This window comes from Penicillium rubens, assembly GCF_028828025.1.
Source record: "Penicillium rubens strain IBT 27055 chromosome Unknown utg000001l_segment0_segment0, whole genome shotgun sequence".
In the NCBI taxonomy this organism is placed as follows: Eukaryota; Fungi; Ascomycota; class Eurotiomycetes; order Eurotiales; family Aspergillaceae; genus Penicillium; species Penicillium rubens.
In genome coordinates this window covers 1,702,770-1,722,775 of record NW_026890599.1, presented here as the reverse complement: position 1 = coordinate 1,722,775, position 20,006 = coordinate 1,702,770, and the positions used below count along the sequence as shown (strand labels likewise).

General features: G+C 49.7%; 7 protein-coding genes across 7 annotated transcripts; 4 read left to right on the top strand and 3 right to left on the bottom strand.

Annotated features, from left to right (window-relative positions):
- Window positions 1-225: 225 nt before the first annotated feature.
- N7525_000688 (uncharacterized protein) lies at window positions 226-1,350 on the bottom strand (the record flags this gene model as incomplete). The annotated part of the gene is made up of 1 exon (XM_002562100.1): window positions 226-1,350. One exon carries the CDS (start codon window positions 1,348-1,350, stop codon window positions 226-228), a length of 1,125 nt encoding a protein of 374 aa, XP_002562146.1.
- A 555-nt stretch (window positions 1,351-1,905) lies between these two features.
- N7525_000687 (uncharacterized protein) lies at window positions 1,906-7,143 on the bottom strand (the record flags this gene model as incomplete). Its single annotated transcript, XM_002562101.2, has 1 exon — window positions 1,906-7,143. One exon carries the CDS (start codon window positions 7,141-7,143, stop codon window positions 1,906-1,908), a length of 5,238 nt encoding a protein of 1,745 aa, XP_002562147.2.
- A 755-nt stretch (window positions 7,144-7,898) lies between these two features.
- Window positions 7,899-9,657, top strand: N7525_000686 (synembryn; the record flags this gene model as incomplete). The annotated part of the gene is made up of 7 exons (XM_002562102.2): window positions 7,899-7,926; window positions 7,995-8,069; window positions 8,134-8,210; window positions 8,277-8,435; window positions 8,490-8,609; window positions 8,660-9,501; window positions 9,558-9,657. 7 exons carry the CDS (start codon window positions 7,899-7,901, stop codon window positions 9,655-9,657), a joined length of 1,401 nt encoding a protein of 466 aa, XP_002562148.1.
- Window positions 9,658-10,045: 388 nt separating this feature from the next.
- Window positions 10,046-10,693, top strand: N7525_000685 (polysaccharide biosynthesis domain-containing protein; the record flags this gene model as incomplete). Its single annotated transcript, XM_002562103.1, has 4 exons — window positions 10,046-10,090; window positions 10,151-10,175; window positions 10,261-10,579; window positions 10,636-10,693. The coding sequence occupies 4 exons, from the start codon at window positions 10,046-10,048 to the stop codon at window positions 10,691-10,693; spliced, it is 447 nt and encodes a 148-aa protein (XP_002562149.1).
- Window positions 10,694-11,497: 804 nt separating this feature from the next.
- Window positions 11,498-15,803, top strand: N7525_000684 (ABC transporter ATP-binding protein; the record flags this gene model as incomplete). The annotated part of the gene is made up of 5 exons (XM_061211655.1): window positions 11,498-11,955; window positions 12,012-12,675; window positions 12,776-14,690; window positions 14,745-14,867; window positions 14,917-15,803. 5 exons carry the CDS (start codon window positions 11,498-11,500, stop codon window positions 15,801-15,803), a joined length of 4,047 nt encoding a protein of 1,348 aa, XP_061070881.1.
- A 408-nt stretch (window positions 15,804-16,211) lies between these two features.
- N7525_000683 (uncharacterized protein) lies at window positions 16,212-17,038 on the top strand (the record flags this gene model as incomplete). Its single annotated transcript, XM_002562105.1, has 2 exons — window positions 16,212-16,613; window positions 16,682-17,038. The coding sequence occupies 2 exons, from the start codon at window positions 16,212-16,214 to the stop codon at window positions 17,036-17,038; spliced, it is 759 nt and encodes a 252-aa protein (XP_002562151.1).
- A 195-nt stretch (window positions 17,039-17,233) lies between these two features.
- Window positions 17,234-18,514, bottom strand: N7525_000682 (glycoside hydrolase family 64 protein; the record flags this gene model as incomplete). Its single annotated transcript, XM_002562106.2, has 1 exon — window positions 17,234-18,514. One exon carries the CDS (start codon window positions 18,512-18,514, stop codon window positions 17,234-17,236), a length of 1,281 nt encoding a protein of 426 aa, XP_002562152.2.
- Between the last annotated feature and the right edge of the window lie 1,492 nt (window positions 18,515-20,006).

Here is a 20,006-nt window from a genome sequence, read left to right as displayed (position 1 = left end):
TGTGCAATTGCATGGCGTTGATTGCGACATGTATTACCACGGTCCAGACTTTATGATTATAGTGGTAGCGAAGACGAGTCATGTTCTGCCCTTTATTCTTGGCCTACAGTTCAGACCTCTTGGTCTAGACATCACCAAAGCCATTGGGATGAGACCCTCGACATGAGGCAAGAATAACCAGGTCCTCGATTCACACTGTACACTCTCATCATCCTTCGATATTACCTACCCATGTTGCATAAAGGCAGACCTGCCACCCTGCAGACTGACTCCTTCAATCTGTTTCATTTCATCTTCCGTCAGCCGCCATCCAAGGGCCTGCATATCCTGTTCCGCTTGGCCAGCATCGCGCACGCCAACCAGTGGCAGAACGCCCTTATTGATAGAATAGTTCAGCGCAACCGCAGGAAGAGGAACATGCCGCTGTTCAGCAATACTCTTCAAGACATTGATAGTAGGTTCGAGCAGATGCATGGGATAACTGCTAAAACGTCGGCTCTGCTGCGGCCAATTGAGGCGGGAATATTTACCAGAAAGACGGCCCTCGGCCAGCGAGGCAAACCCCTGGAAGCAGATACTTCGTTTTCTGCACTCTCGAATCATCCCACTGACTTCGGGCAAGCGGCGTACGATGGAATACTCGCACTGACAGACAGAGAGCGGGACGTCGTGCTTGGCCAGCTCATCAGCCATCTTGATCATCTCCTTTGTGTCATAGTTAGCCACTCCGACCGCGCGCGCCATCCCGGATTGCACACACTCGGCCATGCCCTTGGCGACAGTGGATATATTGCTCGGATGGATAGGACCGTGAACGAGATAGATGTCGACGTAGTCTAGTTGAAGACGCACGAGCGAATCTTTAAGCTTGGACTTCGGCCCGCCAGCCTGCATGAGTGTGTTGGTCATGTCTGGTGTTGATAGCCACTTGGTTTGTATCACGAAAGAGTCGCGAGGCATGTCCCTGAACAGGGTTCCGCAGATCCGCTCGCTCTCACCGTCGCCGTAGGACTGTGCTGTGTCCACGAAGGTCAAGCCAACAGACTTGAGCTTCTCCCATGCTGCGTGGATGCGCGGTAGGTCTCGTGTTGGGTTGTAGTTGAAGGTTGTTTTGTCGCCCCATGACCATGCACCGATACTCAGGTAGGGAACCAGTACCTCCTTCCCATTCACACCACGCAGTGCGATTCGACTTTTGGAGTCGGGTGTTAGGTCGGCTGGAAGCATGTTGACCGGGTCGCTGAGATGGGGATCCACCGGCTTGGCGTGTGGGGGGTGCATGCCCTCTGTGCCTGACATGCCGGCTGCTAGGCCGGCTTGCATCATATACTGAGTGCCTGGGGTGGCCATTGTGTGAATATGTACAGTCGAGCTAGATATGTACATATAATTGCAAAGTTTGAGGGAAATCTTCGCTGCCGATTTGAGCAGGACATCTTAGATTAAAACCTGGTTTGATATACTATTTAGGAAGGAGTGGCGCTCCGTGTCATCATGACATTCAGGTCAACTGTACCTGAACACCTTCGGGTCAAACTCCAACTGGCCAATACGGAATCTCCTTATTATTACAATGGTGGCAACGGCAGATGATCGTGGGGAAAATGTAGAAGTGAACTACATATGTAGACACCCATAGCACCCTCATTCTTTTGTGGTCTTCTACTTCTTGAAGATCATAATGTTCAATGTTTGGAATGGTATTATACCCGCAGAAACCATCGAGCCCGGAAAACGTAACGTACAAGAAAAAGAAGAGATTTGGGACCAAGCGTGCCAAGCAATAAAATAGGCACTGTGCTTCAGGCTATGGAGACATATAGGATGCAGATGGGGAATAATGATGAGACGGGGTTCCAATATAAAAAATTCATATCCAAAAGGTTTCGCTGTAAACGCCATTCGCTATGCTGAAGTATTGTGTCGCGTTGATGCATTTTGTGCTTCGCAACGGAGCTTGAAGAGAAGATCATCGACCTCGCGGAAAGCGCTCGGGGACAAAGTCGCCATTTCCATTTCACCCAAGAGGTTCTTCAGGGATTGGACGACGCCTCTTTCGCTGATATCGGATTTGGGCTCGGGGTGTGTTTCTTGGGTTTGGGTACCCGTGGTGGCGACACTTGTAGTTTGCTCTACTATTCCACCGTGCTGTACTCCATCCATGTCGATGTCCATCTCCGTGTCTGGTTTTACAGCAGGCTCAATGGCCTGCTCCATTTCAGAGACTTGACTGGCAGTTGCCTCTTCGGTAGAAACAATAGAGGTGTTCTGCTTCGCTTGGTCTTCTGTAATGAGGCTCTCGGGGACCATGTCCAGGCCGACATGAGGTGGCAAGTCTTCTGTATCGCCATGTTCCTCGGATGGAATGCTTGAAGGTTGAGGTTGAGACGCCTCAGATGCATGTTGTTGAGACCGCATTTTGCGCGAGCGGGTATCTCGAGGGACGCTTTTGGGAGTGCTATCAACGGCGGCAGAAACAGACTGGTCCTCAAGACGACTTGACTTGCGAGACCTTTTGGACGGTCGCGGGGTCTCACCATCTTGTGTTGATTCCTGTGCAACGAGGTCTTGGGTTGCAGGAATTGAATCCGTAGGGGCATTACCACCACCTTTTCGTTGTGAAGCGCGAGTGGATCGGCGAGTCGCAGTTGGCGACAATGATGTAGCCGGAGAGACTGGCTGAGAATTGGCACGGTGAGAATGTGAAGCATCAGGCTGTAATGACTCGACATTGACCACGTCTTTAGCCATGGACAGCCGTGTCGACCGGCGTCTGTCAGTTCTCACAGATGAAGAAGGTTCCTCTTGATCCCGTTTTCTCTTCTTCATGGATGGCTCATCCGTAAGTTTTGCTTGCTCTAGATGATCCCTATCGTCCATGTCCACTGCTAGTTCCAAGTCCTGTCCAAGCTGTGATGCGATTTGTGACTCTGTCTCCTCGCTCGAGTCCATGAAACTATCCGGAAGGATATCAGGAGGCATGTCCCTGGCTTGCAGGAGTTGATTGTCAGCAGGCTTAGACTGAGATTGCTTCCGCTTCTTCTTGGAGCTCGAGCTTAGTTTACTCTTGCGAGTAGGTTGTTGGACAGGTGTCTTATCAGAGTCAACCAGTGGCGCCAGAGAAGGTCCTGGTGTATCTGCTGTATCTGCTGTATCTGCTGTATCTGCTGTATCTGCTGTATCTGAGCCTTTACCCAGCCCAGATCGGAGTCGCCGGCTGGGAGTAATTCCGTTTGCTCGAGGTGTAGCGTTGGTGTTGTCATTATCATAGTCATGGGCATCACTCATGGGCGTGTCTATGTTCTCCGTCGCCAGACGGGAAGTAGCCGGGCTGTTGACTGTTGACTGTTTGCCGGATGTACCAACAAGAGCCTTCCTTGCTTTTGCAGCCCTTCGTCGCGCGCTCTTCGAGCGAGGCTTCCGAGGGCTTGGGCTCCGAGATTGCATTTCGGGAGGAGATGATGGAGGATCTATACCCAAATCCGCAGGTTGGTGGCTCGATGTGAGTGCGTCGGAGTTCATGGCAGGAGTCGGGTCTCTGGTACCAGGCGTAGGAGATGAGCCAATGAATCCTTCTTCATTCTCAGTAGGGGCGAGAGTGGGCGTTAGAGGAATTTCGGCCAGTGATCCTCCGTGTAGCTTGCGCAGATGCGGAGGAGTATTAAAGCCCAATTTCCGTGGAGTACTAGCTGGCGAAGAGGATTGAAGGGATTCAATCATCGAAAACATTTCACGATGGCTTTTGCGTTTGTGAGACATCGAAATGCCTTCAACAATTTGTGCATCCGTGGGCTGAAGAATATTACTCGGCAACTGGGGTTCATGGAACTGCTCAGTTGGCTTGAGGACCAGGGAGGAGTCTTCGGTCCGTACGACGGGGGACGATAGCTGAGTGTCCTGAGATGATGGCTGATGCAATGGCTGATCCAGTTCGTCTTGCGGAGGGGGAGGTAACATGTCCGTATCCTGATCGCCGTCTTGAGGGGGCAATGTTGCGGTCTGGACCCTGGATTCGGCAGTTTGTACAGCCTGCAAAACTGTGACAGGCATGGCAAAAGAATGTGAACCAAAGGTCAAGCCCCAAAGCTCGACATATCTCTTAGCAGTTGACACATGCGACGACTCCAAACCGGCGCAAAGGATAGGCTCAAAGATTTTCAAAGCAGGTAGATCATGAGAAACTGATGTTTGCAGAATATTAATAGTAGCTGACGAGAGCGCACGACACGCTGTCAGGATTCTGCTATCAACGCCACGGTCAACATGGATTTTGTGAGTTTCGTCCTTCAACCAAAGACCAAGTGATGACTGGAGACATTGAAGTATTTGACATTGGAACTGCGGGACGCCAGTGCCCAGAAAAGAGGTTAATGCCTCGATAAAGTCGGCAAGACCGTAGGATTGTGATGCGTTGAAGTTGTCGTATGCACCATGCAATGTCTGGGCAACTGACGCGAGGAGTTTATGAGGAAATATGGTATGACCAGCTGCCTGGATGCCGCTGCGATCAATGCCTAGGCCGGTTCCTTGCATGAAAGGGATGGACAAGGAATGACCAAGTAGTGAGGTTGAGGGCAAGTAGGTATTTTCAGCGGAAAGATGCATGAGGCGTTCCGCCATGGGTTCCACAATCATATTGGCAACCGCTTGGTTCCCTTTCTCTGTACGAACAACGCGAACAAAAGTTTCAAGCAAATGAGACCACTCTTTAAAGGCAGACGCAAATGAAAGTCCGAACGAGAGGATCTTGATGACATTTTCATAGTCACGGGATACAGAGCCATCACGTCCACGAGCCGACTCCATAGGGAACGACTGCAAAGCATCTGCGGCCGCCTGAGCAGTGGCATTCCAAACTACCTCCGACAGCTGAACCGCACAGGGAATAGCACTGGTCTCCGTAGTGCTCAACTCAGCACACTGTTGGAGAAGTTCGAGGCGAGATCCTCGGGAGAACCTCCCGTTGCATGCTGCTTCAATGTTACCTAAGACAAGGTGTGTGTAAGATTCGCTCGGCGCTATTGTCCCTGCAGTGCTGCTGATTATTCGAAGGAGATGAAGAATAGCACTTTCTTGGGTCGTATTTGGATGTGAATGTGCGGAAATGTTGTCAGATTCATCCGCGTTCCTCAGGAGAAGCTTTTCGGTAAACGGAATGCCCCCAATAGAAACAATCATTGTTGTAGACAAGAATCTGAATCTTTCGAAGAAAATATCTGTGTCGTCGGCATTCAACGAGGGCGGCCCTGCAGTCCAAAGACGGTGCAGTAGACTCCAAATGCTAGCAACAGCTTGCATCGATTCCCCCGAAGGGGTGATCTCTTTGCTGGACGCAAGCGATAGAGCATTGGACAGACTGTTCCAGGCCAATGCCACGTGAGATTGGCCAACTGCGTCATCAACCCAAACTGAGGCTTTGAACAGATGCTCGAAAACCTTCAGAATCGAGGTAATTCTTGATCGAACCCATCTGCTGTCGGCAGCAGGAAGTTCCTCTGCTTCCATTTTGGTATTGTCATTGATTCGATTCTCTATCCATATTTTAGCCTGCGCACTCCACAACAGGTTTGTCAATATGCGCGAAAGACAGTCACTGAGAACCGGGACCGATGAGAAGATCCCTGAAGACGGAGTGACCACGTATTCCTCCCATATAACATCTAGATGCTGATAAGAAGCTGACGGACGGAAAGTGTAGTATAAAAGATTATAGTAGCTGGTCAGAGCAAGTTGGGTGGGCGGTGCTCCTGACTTGTCGGTCTTTTTGCGGTCGAATTGAGAGAGTACCGGTTTGCCCAGCATTTTTAGCAGATATCGGCTCGTTGATTCGTTGGGGTTGACAGCAAAGACAAATCGATTCCAACCAACAATAGCCTGCGCTTTGATGACTGGCTCGCTGCAATTGAAGCATTTTTGGAGTACGAGGACCCATTCCTTAAAATGACCCCACTGCTCAAGATTCCATCTTTTGCTCCGGAGAAGAAGGATAATGATGCTCCAGATCTGAGGAACATGCTCACCGCTATCCACCGTCGCCATCATTCGAGTCATGCGCTCACGAACCTCTGATACAAGCCTTCGGTCGTGCTCTAATGGCCGGTCGAAAAGATCCCGGATGTTTTTCGACAGTATAGGATTGGGGCCCGCTTCTGTGGCCACCTGGAAGCCAAGTGCAATCGCTTTTGACCTGGTATCCCTCAAATGATGAAGCAGCGCGAATATCAGGTGTTCCATCCACAGGCTCGCTTGGGAGATGAAAGCGGACTTGGCTTGGCCTAGCAGGCGCTGGTAAATGTTCAATCGATGGGAAACAATGGCGTTGCCAGTGATATTCTTGGTTATTTCTTGTAGAACCGTCAAAAGACGGGCCACACGAGCACCGGTCATAATTTTGGGGCCAAAGTTCTGAGTGGCCAATATGGACATGTAGTGCGTCAAAACAGACTTTGGGGCCTTGGCCTCGTAGAGACAAGTGATGGAGTGGTCGACCAGAAACATTTTGAACTCCTCCGAAAGCTGTGTCGAAATCTCCGGATGCCAAACAAACGCAGCAGACAATTTCAGAGCCTGGTTGGCAAGGTTCGTGTCGAGAGGAGAGCCGTTCGCAAGGTCCCGGTTCACATCTCGCTGGATAAACTCGGTGATGAGATTCAATTTTTCCGCAATCTTCTGACCGGCCGGAAGTCCGTCGTAAGTGCGTAGCGCGCCAAAGAACTGCATGTAGGCATCGAGTCGGGAGCTCATCGACTCGCCTGCCAGTTGTTGGATGACCGATTCGAGCAGCATGGCAAGCGATTCGGTGGTGAATGTATCGACATTGGGTGACCAAACGGGAATTGGTGACTGGGTTGCTTTCAGGATCGACTTCGTAGGTTTGGAGTTCGGGGATGGGGGGATAGTCTTGACGTCGGGGGCCGATTTCATGGCACTAGCAAAGGTTGGTGGTTTGATGTACTTGGGCCATGGCGAGAAATTCACTTTCTTCGAACTGCGGCTGGACGGAGCGGCTTCCACCGACCCCAGTGCAGAAAATGCTGGCTCCTTGGGTGTTTGAACGGTTACTGGTGACTCGGTGTTTTCAATCACGATGCGCGAAGCTGTCCTTGGAGGTGTAGGCGGACGAGCAGAGAGGATCTCCACCATGATTTGAATCAGACAAGAAGTGTGAAAAAGGAAAAGAAGCAATAGTCAAGGATCATTGCTGAATTAGACGCTATTCAGGCCCTGTCCATGATCTGTTCTAGACTGGGGAATCAAGAAGCCACATCAAGCAGAGAAAACTAGGTTCAAGTTCCGACGCGCCGCGATGCGCGTAAAGTGTCACCGCCTGAGGCGACGAGGCATCAATACGCGGACTTTTTGTGAGAGTGGCTATAGGCTTCAATAATCATTGGGAGAGTATTTTAGTGTGTAGATATGTAGCAATTAACAACGATAATCAACATTCAGCATTCAGTACTTAGCATTTAGCATTGAGCTTCTACCATTTCAATCTATTACTGTCACATTCTTTAGGCAAACGGCGGAGTTCACAAAAGTTCACATTATACAAAAGACCTACATAGACTAGATTGTGCAAGACAGGGCATTTCTCATAATTATGTAGCAATAATTGTTATATCGATTGCTGGAGAAGAGGTTCTTAAGAGAAGCTTAGGTGGGGGGTCGCCAAATAATTTATGACGATTTGGGTCTGACTTCCCCGCGTGGCTCCCCGGGGCCCTCTCCCTTTTTCTTAGTTCTCTCGTCAATAGCTACCTGCTCGAGCTACTGATCTGATATTGCTCTCATACTGTGCCGCGGACTGTCCTTCAGCACAAGGCATCGGTGGAAGTGACACCAGTCCTACCTTAACCCCCTTACTCGGAACACTCGAGTCAGTGCGAGCTCAGATCAGGATGGCATTTCTTCAGATGCAAGGAACAGGTACATGGAGGATATTGAGGAGCTCCACACTGTCAAACAGGTCGGCTGACTCGATCTTGCACATATAGCGAAGCTACAACAAGTGACACAGCTTCTAAAATCTCTCGAGGAAGACATACAAGAGAACAACCTCTCAACAGCAGGTAAGTCGGATGCAATGGCCAACCTACTATATACGCGCCTAGTACTGATCTTATCTACTACTAGACCGAATCCAAACCCTCCTCCAGCTCCGACAACACGGCACGAACCCTACCAACGCAGAACCGATCTATTCGCAGAATGTATGAACACAACAGATGAAGTTGCCCGTCGAGAATGAGAATTACAATTGATTCTGATAATTTCAGGGCATTAATACCTTGATGCGATATGGCGTTGAGGGGGAGACCCCTGACGTACGTCGAGCAGCATTGCGATGTGTTGCAAATGCGCTGTTACTTGACCCTAAAATGCGCCAGGCTTTTGTAGACACGGGATACAGTGGAAAGCTGGCAGAAAAGCTCAAGGTAGGCCCGCAGCAGATGGAATGTCGGTACCAAAGCTGATATGATATTTGATAGACCGAAGACTCGGAAGACGAGATGGTCACAAGTCGGATATTGTTCTACGCGACCTATAACACCACATTGGACTTTAAAGACTTGATCAAGAGTCACGCGCTGGGGGATAACATCAACTACGTGAGTCATTGTCCGACTAGAAAGTTGATATGCTGTACTGACCAGTATAGCAATTGAGCCGTCATGCGAAGCAGTTCCCCAAGTCGGGAAGAAGACCATTGTCACAAATGGACGAACTGGCCTTGTCAGACACGCTCAAATTGGTATACAACATCTCCAAGATATTCCCAGACCTTGGTCCCGAGTTCTCCCCTTCCATCCCTCATATCCTGAAGATCATATGTCGCATTGATATTCCAGCAAAGCCCCTAGATGGTCTAGTTGGCGGCTTGCTTAATACATTGTCTATCCTTGACTTGGAGGAAAAGAAAGGCAAAATCTTCGAGAGCAGCCCCCTTTTTCCCGCATTTGACAACAACTGCAACGTGGACAAGTTGGTGAGCATCTTGGACCAGGCTACATCCATATATAGCCCTACGGAGCTAGAAGCAAATGCAGTCCCGTTGCTATATTCACTCATCGCTATCTACGAAGTGGCACCCGACGGACCCCGCAAGCATATGCAGTCGCTTCTTCTGCCTGAGGACACTGACCGAAGCTTGCCGATTGGACAGTCAGATACGCTTTCTTCAAGACTTCTGAAGCTCTCGACAACCCACTTCGCTAATCTGAAGGTTACAATTTCTGAGCTGATGTTTGTCCTATCAGGTAAGGATGCTGAGAAACTCACTAAGAACATTGGCTACGGCTTCGCTGCTGGCTTCCTGGCAGCACGCGGCATTGAGATGCCACAGAGTGCAACTGAAGCATCCTCAGCCAAAGATGGCCCCGACACCGCACGCAATCCAATCACAGGACAACGGTGGGCCGCCGAGCCACAGGACACCGGCCCGCCTATGACCATGGAGGAGAAGGAGCGCGAGGCGGAGAGACTCTTTGTGTTATTTGAGAGGTAGGTGCACCGTAAACGAGCTATATAGAGTCCTTGCTAACAACTATTCATCACAGGGCCAAAGCAAATGGTCTCCTTAATGTCGAGAACCCCGTGACTCAGGCTCTCCACGAGGGAAGATTCGAAGAACTACCGGATGATACAGATAGTGACTGAGCATTGTCTTTTGAGTCCCATTTGGAAGCAAGGCTTTTAAGCTTGGATCATTACAGCTGCATGTCCGGTCTATGACTATACTCTGTAGTACCTCTGTAGCGATGCTGGCATCAATTCAGGATCTATATGGGTGGGGGGTTTTGCTCAGTTTAGTAAGCTAGAAAGGGATGCAGCAGTAGTTGAGCTGAATATGAGGCTGGTACGATTTATACTCGTGCGGACTGCGGGCGGGATGACGTTATGCAAGGCGGACCTGGGTGCTCTCCGCCCGACAAAAAAATTATGCGCGGGGCACCGAACACTCCCACCTGATTTCCTCCCCACTCGTCATATCGCTGCTTTCCTGTTTTCGCATTTCATAGAAGTCACTTTACACTCAACCGTCAAAATGTCGAAGCCATTCAACCCCGAGGAGGCGGAGAATCTGGAGGATGTACGAACCCGTGTGCAGATGGAAAGACTGAAGAACCTTGATCGCTAACAATCGCAACAGATGGAGAAGCAGTTCGCCGTCAAAGGTTAGTCGCGCATCGACGCATCGATTCACATCCGATTCACGGCTTGGCGCAAGATCTTAATATTGATACCCCGGTCACGTTGCAGCGGTTGAACATCTCATGACATACTGGGCTATTTTGGAAAAGGTCAAGGGCTCGCAGCTTCGCTTGACCAAGCAGGACGATGATATCTACAACTCGTTTATGGAGGCATTCCCCGATTTCGATCCCGCCGGGACCCTCGTCGAGGACGAAATGAAGAGCAAGGCCGGCAAGGAGAAGTGGCGCAACTGGATGATGAAGTGGAACAAAATCGATGACTTCAACTTTGGCACCATGATCCGTACCCGTGCGGATGCCGAGTATGACCAGGACACCACTATTTTCGGTGTGCGCATGCAGTTCTACGCCGTGGAGATCGCTAGGTAAGTGCCGGCTGGAGCCGGGTGAGTCACGCATGGAAACTGACGGAGTATCCTAGGAACCGCGCTGGTCTGAACGATTGGATTTACGAGAAGGCCCAGAAGGCCAGCTCCTGATTACAAATCGTGTCTCATTGCTGCTGTTTTCGAGATCGAGGGCAGTTCCACATCCCGGCTGATCTGGCCGACGGCATTTGCCTGTTTCCTTGTGGTGCAGATGGTGAATGGCCTCGAGATTGTGATACTGATTACGAGACCTCGCAGTATCCTGGTTTGAGGTTACTTTTTACGATAGAAGTGTGCTCGTACACATAAATATGTGGTTCTGATTTAGCGTCGGACCATCAATCGCGACTCAACTGTAGATTGGCTGTCTGCCAGGACTTGGACAGTCTTTCGATGTTGGATCCGAAATATACCCTGAATAAAATTTCATTTCCCTTGCTTCTTCGTCTTATAGTCTCGACCGCCATTGTGTGTGTATATGGGCTGATTTTCTGGGGCCCTCGTTGCGAATGATTGTGGCCATCGCGCATCAAATATCTAGTATGTCCACCCTCTAGCCCTGGAGTTGTTTGACCATCTACCAACAGTGAACATTATGATTGCGGTCTCAAGGCTGATCCCGATGAATGATACATTCATCCCAGGCGCCTTGCAACAATGTCGGAGCATGGGTGTCTTTGTTCTGCTCCCCTCTTCAATGTTACCCCATTAGGAAATTCCTTAGTATTGTTCTTTTGTTCTTTTATTTTCGTGGATTATTTTGTCAAACCACATTCAAATAGTCCGTCATGGCTATTTTATGCCGATCTGTATCCTCTTCCATCTTGCCTCATTCCTATGCCATTATAGCGCGGCAAGGAAAATCTCCGCAAGTCATACCAGGCCTTCAATGTGACTTCAAACCTTTCGCCAAAAATGTTTACCAAACGCAAGACTTCCGACTCGAGCGACACTAACAAACAAAATATTCCCGAGGGAAATCCGGGCTGGAAATCGCTGTTCGGATTCACGACTCGAAGACACCTGCCGACTCTCATATTCGGGTCTATCTTCGCCCTGGTTGCTAGTTGTGTCACGCCGGCACTTGCAGTCTTCCTTGGCAATGTGTTCGACTCGTTTACGTCTTTCGGCGCTGATCAGATTGATGCCAAAGGGCTTCATGGCCAAGTAATCACAAGTTGCTTGGGAATGATCGGACTGGGAGTAGCTGGCTGGTTTTTGAACGGTGCATATTATGCGCTTTTCGTTGCATTCGGGGAAATGCAGGCCTCCGTTATTCGCAGCCAAGTGTTTCTAGAATTGTTAAATCGCGACGTTGAGTGGTTTGAGGCCAAAAGCGAGGGCTCTGGGGCTTTATTGTCGGGAATTCAAGCGTGAGTTTAATACTATACTCGCTGAAAGGTTATATCTAATATCACATTGTTTCCAGACACATCCATGAAATGCAGATGGCGACATCGCAGCCACTCGGACTTGTACTGCAATACTCGTGCCGTTCACTGGCTTCGCTGGGGCTGGGTTTCTACACATCATGGAGCCTCTCTCTGGTAACTCTCGCGGGCATTCCAATATTCTCGGCAATTATCGGATTCCTTTCCTCGAAGATGAAATTTAGCATTACAGCACAGCAGGCTGAGCTCACCGAGGCTTCCAAGGTTGCCAACAATGCTATCACCAATATCGATACGGTCAAATGCCTCAATGGGCAGGCCTTCGAGCATCGCAACTTTTCTGAGCGCATTGAGAGATCTGCCTCACATTATCTTCGCCAAGCTCGGCTGAATTCTCTGCAAATTGCTTTCATCCGCTGGATGATGTTCGGGATGTTTGTTCAGGGATTCTGGTATGGCAGTTCGCTTGCACGCACCGGGAAACTCACATCTGGAGAAGTTCTCAGAACTTTCTGGGCCTGTCTGACCGCAGCTCAATCTATCGAACAGGTATTGCCGCAGATGATCGTGATGGAAAAAGGCAAGGTCGCTGGTGCCGCCTTGAAATCGATCATCCAGAGCCGGAGAGAAGACAAAATTGTGAGCGAGGCGAAAGCAACCCGGTATCCGGAACACTGTGAAGGTGATATAGAGGTCAAAAACGTAAGTTACAATTCTTCTCTGGGTTTTATCCGGACACTAATGGACATTCATGAAGGTATCATTTTCATATCCTAGTCAGCCTGATCAATGCGTGCTCAAGCCGTCGAGCTTTTTCTTCCCTGCTGGCGAAACGACATTCGTTATAGGGAAAAGCGGCTCTGGTAAAAGTACCCTCAGCCAACTACTGATGCGGTTCTACTTGCCAACCTCAGGTGAAATCCTAATTGACGGCACTCCAATGCAGCAACTCGATATCAACTGGATCCGCAACAACATTACCCTTTTAGAGCAAAAGAGTGTTCTCTTCAATGAGTCTGTCCTCACAAACATTGCTTTTGGTCGCCAGGACCATGCCACCGTCACCAAGCAAGATGTCAAAGAACCTATTGAGTTGGCCATGCTTGAGAACACTATCGATGGTCTCCCTAAAGGAATTTACACATGCGTTGGCCCGGGTGGAAGCTTTTTGAGTGGTGGCCAAAGACAGCGAGTTGCAATTGCCAGAGCGAAATTACGTGACACCCCAATCCTGATCCTGGATGAACCCACCAGCGCTCTTGATCACACCAACCGAGTCGCAGTTATGAAAGCAATCCGTGAGTGGCGGAAAGGAAAGACTACTATCATCATCACCCACGATATGTCACAAATCATGGAACAGGATTTCCTGTATATCCTTGAACAGGGTTCGATTGTGAAATCTGGCTACAGATATGCCGTCGAGGTCAGTCCGGGGAGTGAAAAGTACTTCCATGCGAAAGTCGACGGTGGTCCGGAAACCAAGACCCAGAACAAGAGGGCTCTGGATGATATGAACATTCCCTGGGAGAGCTCATCATCGGAGAGCTTGGACACCTTAAGACCTCCAACAGCTTTCCTTGGACATCGTCGAGCCAGGACCTCCTGGGCTCAAGGCCATATCCCCCCAACTTTTCGCTTTAGCTCATTGGACTTGACGCCGAGAAGGAATTCGGAATACGTGATCAGGAATGGGGAGTTCCCCGGATCGCCCTTGCGAGATTGGAGCCAAAGTCTTTCTTTCATGACAGAAGGACCTGGTCCCCAGTGGGCTTCGAAGGAACCGGCTATCCAAATCCCGACGGAAGAAGTCGAAATGGTTTATATTGATGACCAGAGCTCCAGGTCAGATCCATCACGAATGAAGCGCAGCCGGAAACCACATGGCCGCCGCAAGAAGTCAAAAGAGCAGCAGATACCGAAAGAACGAATGACTCCGCTGTCTCAAATTATGGGCACCATTCTATCGACTTTGACAACTAGACAGCGAATCATCCTCTTCCTGGGATTCGCCGCAGCACTGGCCCATGCAAGCGCAACTCCCATATTCTCATATTCTCTGTCGCAGCTGTTCGGAACTTTCTATGCTGGAAAAAAAAGTGAACACCTAGCAATGACATGGTCACTTGCTGTATTGGGTGTGTCTTTTGGGGATGGCCTTGCGTCCTTTTTCATGCATTACTTCCTAGAGCTTTGTGGCGAGGCTTGGCTGGATTCCTTCAGGAAAAATGCCTTCCAAGGCATTCTCGATCAACCACGAGCCTGGTTTGAGAAAGATGGTAACGGATCTCTCAGACTCACATCGTCTCTCGATCAAAATGGAGAAGACATGCGAAACCTTCTAGGCCGATTCGCGGGTTACGTGGTTGTTGCTGCGGCAATCACCGTTATGGCAATCATCTGGAGTCTGATTGTTTGCTGGAAGTTGACACTCGTTGCTCTTTCCTGTGGGCCTGTCATTTATGTCATCACTCGAGGCTTCGAGGGAACAAATGGGCTGTGGGAAAGACGATGCAATGATGCGAACAATCTCGCCGCCGATGTCTTCACTGAGACCTTTTCAGAGATCCGTACCGTGAGATCTCTGACATTGGAAGGCCACTTCCATCGCAAACAAGCCAATGCGATCGCGCGCTGCTTGTTGCTGGGGTTGAAACGTGCCATCTATACCGGCATGCTTTTCGGTCTGGTAGAGTCGACAGTCATATTTTCTAGCGGTAAGCTCGGTCATTCTTTTACTTGCTTGCTATTGTGCTGACTCTCTTGAACAGCTTTGATCTTCTATTATGGAGCGGTACTCGCAGCATCTCGCGAATTCAATGTGGATGATGTGATGATGGTATTCTCAATGCTACTTTTCAGCATTGGATACGCTGCTCAGATTCTCTCATGGAGTTAGTAGGCCCTGAACCGCTCCGAAATACTCTACTCACTCCTTTATAGTCCCCCAGATCAACACCTCCCGCGAGATAGCGGCGCAGCTTATTCGCCTTTCAAAACTCCCACAAGATGGATCCCACGAGCATCTCGGTAGTTTGACAGTTTCAAACCTCACCCCGATCAAACTCACCAACGTGAATTTCCGATATCCCTCTCGGCCAAACACAATGGTATTGAAGAATGTCTCGATTTCGATCCCACGCAACTCCTGTACGGCGCTCGTAGGACGATCCGGGTCGGGTAAATCCACAGTCGCCTCGCTTCTATTATCGCTCTACGAAGCACCAGCCTCCGAAACTGGGCAACCCACAATAACACTCGGCGGCGCAGACATCCTTCGCCTACATGTTCCTACTCTCCGCTCACAGATCTCCATCGTATCGCAACAACCAACTATTTTCCCCGGCACCATTCAGCAAAATATCAGTTACGGGCTAGATCAGCACTCACCACTCGCCTCATCTCATAGTGTCCGAACTGCCGCTCAAGGAGCAGGGATTGATGATTTCATCTCCTCTCTGCCTCGGGGATACAACACTGTGATCGGAGATGGTGGGGTTGGCCTTTCCGGTGGTCAGAAACAGCGCGTGGTCATTGCACGGGCTCTTTTGCGTCAACCTCAAATCCTAATTCTGGATGAAGCCACTTCCAGCCTAGATCCAGCGGGTGCGGAGATCGTACGGCAGACGGTGCAGCAGTTGGTGGCCGTGCGGCAGGGGCTTACTGTTATCATTATCTCGCACGCGAAGGAAATGATCGAGATCGCGAACCATGTCGTTGTTCTTGACCAGGGAGCTGTTGTGGAGGAAGGGCCGTATCAGGCTCTGGCGAAAATGAATGGTGGCAAGTTGAATGCCTTGCTCAGTGACCCTGAGGAAGTCGGTGGTTAGACTATTCAAGTGGTTGTTCCTGTGAATCATTAGTTCTGGGACGTACATTTTTGATTCCTTTTCTCTGGTTCCTATACTTAATAGTCCATATGTGTATCATTGCAATTTGCCTCACCGTGGTTACCAAGTCCCATCAACATCCATCGATTAAGTAAATCCGCGACACCACGTAAGGATGTCACTACTATAGGCACAGATGTAACCTAGAGTGTAAAGGAGAACACTGATGTGGATAAATATGATTATTTCAGACGAGATAGAAAAAAGCGGTAACAATAAATCGACTAAAGCGAAGTCCCGCATGGCCAGTTTCATACCCCCTGCAACCTCTCAGCCTTACAAACTTCGTTTGTACAGAGCAAGCGCCCATATCCAATTCCCATAATCTTCACATCAACCGGGGCGACAATGTCAAAGCCAACTCTGATTTTCGCGGCGGGCGCGTGGTACCCGCCCACCATCTTCGACCCAATCATCAAGCAACTCACCGACTACACCTGCCACAGTGTCTCATTTCCCTCCATCCAGCAAGCCAGCTCAGTCGTCGACCTTCAACCAGACATCCATGCCGTGAGATCCATCACTCAACAGGAGGCAGATGCCGGCCATGACATCGTCATCATCGCCCACAGCTGGGCCGGGCTACCAGTGAGCAGCGCGTTGGATGGACTGAGCAAGTCAGAGCGCGAAGCATCCAACCAAAAGGGCGGTGTCGTGAAACTCATCTTCATCGCCGCTTTTCTACCTAGCATTGGCGAGGGTTTGATCGGCGCGTTTGGTGGGATGCCCCCGCCATGGTATGTGCGCGATGTAAGTTGTCGGCGGACTTCCATTTGCAACTTGCAAAATATCTATGTGGCCACTAACGTTTGTTCCAGGAAGAGAAAGGAACTGTGACTGCCAGCGATGCGCTCGTGCTGTTTTTCCATGATGTTGTCGATGGTGCGGAGTGGGTTAAGCTTCTCAAGCCACATTCTTGGGCGACTCAGAATGCCCCTGCTACCGGTGCGGCGTACATGAACATTCCTTCTGCGTATCTTTTGACTGAGGAGGATCGCGCGACTCCGGTGCCGGTTCAGCAGGTGTTGGTGGAGCGGGCACGACGGAGGGGGGCGCAGATTGAAACTGAGACGATTAAAACAGGACACACGCCCTGGTTGGCTATGCCGGATCAGGTCGTAGCTTACATTAAGAAGCATGCTGGGGAATCAGGAGGGGGAACTAGCTCCTCATAATGATGCAGGTCATCATGCAATTTGCAGATACCTTACTCTCTTATTTTGTTGCAAGGGAGGGGGGTAAAGCACAGAATCATATTGACCTATTTCCAGCAAAATTAAAAGAGAGTGAAGACCGAAAATGGCGTATATACAGTAGCATTTACAATATACGACAACATGACCGAATAACACTGAGACAAACATATGTGCTCAAGTGCTGCTCTTCCTGTGCGTCAGCTTATCCATAAAACTCCTCAGCTCATGGAAGCGGCTCGGCTTCCGTCCATTCTCCTGGCTTTGCCCATTCTCCGCGGGTTGCTGTACTGGCATAGCATTAACCCCAACAGCAGACTTCTTGACAGAGTTACTCGGACCGCCGCCAATAGTGACTGTCAATAGCTTTGGGTTGCCATCGAAAACACTCCCAGATTGGTCGGGACCATCGTTAGGCGCAACATCATCATAGGGGAATGCATAGCCTCGGGTATCAATGCTCACAGAATGACAGATGCGCGAGTAGTGGTTTGTCACAGGGTTCTTGTAGTAATTGGAAACTGTCTCCCCGTTCGGCTGGTTGCCATTGATCAACAGGGTTGAGCGATTGAACGCAGCCGCGAGACGAGCTGTAATAGCGTCTTTAATGCCATTCCCGGAAACAGCAAAAGACCCAGTGCTGTTGCTGAAGATGTCTCCAGTGGACGGCTTGACGTATGAAACATCTGGAACCGAGAAGGACAAGACATCGGAGGCAACTTTGGCGGCAACATCACCGGCATCAGCCTGGGTGTTGACCGTCAAAACATTGTTGGTGCTGTAGTGGGCCCAGACTTCATCCACGTAGCTCTTGTAGTAATCGTTGAACAAAGAATTATTCAGGGTTCTTCCCGTGTTTGGAGAAACGGCGCGCAAGTTGACCCCATCTTTCTGGATTACAAGCTGGTCCCAGCCGGCATTATCCTTGCTGTGCTGTTCTTTGAGAGCATCGCAGACTAGATCGAGACCATTGGGTGGCAGGCCCTTGACGGTCTGGGTTGCACCAGCTCCGTTGGTTAGGGTCATGGCGATGGGCATCGACACGAAGTCGACGTAGCTGAGATTCGCATAAAGCTGGAAGTCATTCCAGGTGAATTCGCAAAAGGCCCACCTCAGATTGTAGTTAGGGTCTGCCGGGTTCGATACCGAAGGCTCGACAAGGGCAGGGCCGGGATTCAGATAGAATGTCAATTTGTTGTCTTGGGCGAACCACAGTCGCGCACCTGCGAGGTGCGGAATAGTGATGGTGGTGGTATTGCCAGGTGCACCCAAGGGAATCGCACAATCCTCACTCAGATCGGTCCCAGTGGCCGGTGGTGAGGTTGGGTAGTAGGGTGTCTTGCCATCGGATCGCAGGAGGAAAAGCGCATTGTTATTATCAAGCGCTTGGCCTGTGATGTAGGCGTAGACCGTGTTAGAACCGGTATTGTTTTTCAACTCAAAGTTCAACGTTGCCATTTTCCGCGATATCAGTGCCTTGGGGGGTTTGAACAAGAATTCAAGTGGACTGAGCTCATGAAATGATTTGGCGCAGAAGCCCAATAAGAAAGCCGTATCAAGATCCACAAGGCTGCCAAGGGGTCTGAAGCTGTTACCGACATTTTAGTTCGCAATATGGCCCATTATATATACTATCGCTCGACATCCTTTGTTAAGTTTGCGCGAAACTCGTGGCCTCAGGTAGGGCAGGGTGACAAGACCCTGTGATGCAACGTGGCGATGACCTCAACTTTCTCGGATATGATGGCTGCGACCCCATTGGAGCGGCTACCTGATTTAGGCGGACATGTCGATCATAGTTCGCAACAGGCTGCGCGCCGGTATCAACAACAGTATATACCGATGTCGATCTAAGCCCCCGCGGACCGGCGCGATCATGCCGAGTTTCCAGGTGATCCAACTCCCACCTCTTCATCTTGGCTTTATGCGGGGGACAACTTCGAGCTAAACATGTGAAAACTTAGCGGGAATCCAAAGGCCAAATACTTGGCCTTGGAGGCAACCGACTTGCGATAATTCCCAATAGCTCACATTCTGCCAAGGAGGACGAGGTTTCCGAGGTTGGCCATTGGGCCAGCATCACATCCAGGCCTTGGTATCTTGGCCAATACAACCATTTCATATTCCTATACAGCCACGAGACGATCACTAAGTTTTTTCCTCCCTTAAAGATTATGCTGAATGTTGTTGACTTGCTCTTCTTGGATCATACGACGTCGTTAAATGTGGTTTTTCCAGCACCAGAGTCCAGAGGCTGAAGAACCTCGCAAGGCACCACGCCCCTACGTCGAGGAGTTTGAATACTGTTACACGGAATATTTTAGTTGGGTGGCTTTGATTGGGTTATTCTTTAAAAAAGGGGTCCGGCGCCAGAGGAACGGAATATTATCACGCGGCGAGAGAACATCGGATCATATGCTTCATAGGTAGCTCCATGGATATCCCCTCTATCCTCTCTTGGCTTGTCAAATGTCCGGTTCTCCGATCACTTTGTGAAGTTTCATCAAGGTATAGAGGAGCGGTTAAGAGAATTAACAACTTGTTCGTATGAAGCCGGGATGTTCATCTTAAAACTAAAGATACGTAGCTATATCTTCCGAGTACTGTAGATTGTATACTTCTTAGATGATGCAGCAACTGCGTATACATATGTACGCAGTGGAAGATGGGTTTCTCCTGATTTCTATTAAGATCCGTACATATGTATAAAATAATTAATCTCACCCTTCTTGGAATCAATTCTATAATGTTGTGTTTATTCAGACAACTCGCTGGGAGATAACAACAGCCGATATACCATACCCATTTCCAGATTCACTCAGGTGTCTTTGTCTAGCAATATCCAAAAGCAGCAAATGGGAGAAAATGTCCACCACGTGTTTATCTGACGCCTTCACGCCTCGATACAAAACCATCCGATGAACGTTAAATTGGCCGGACAAGGCACGGC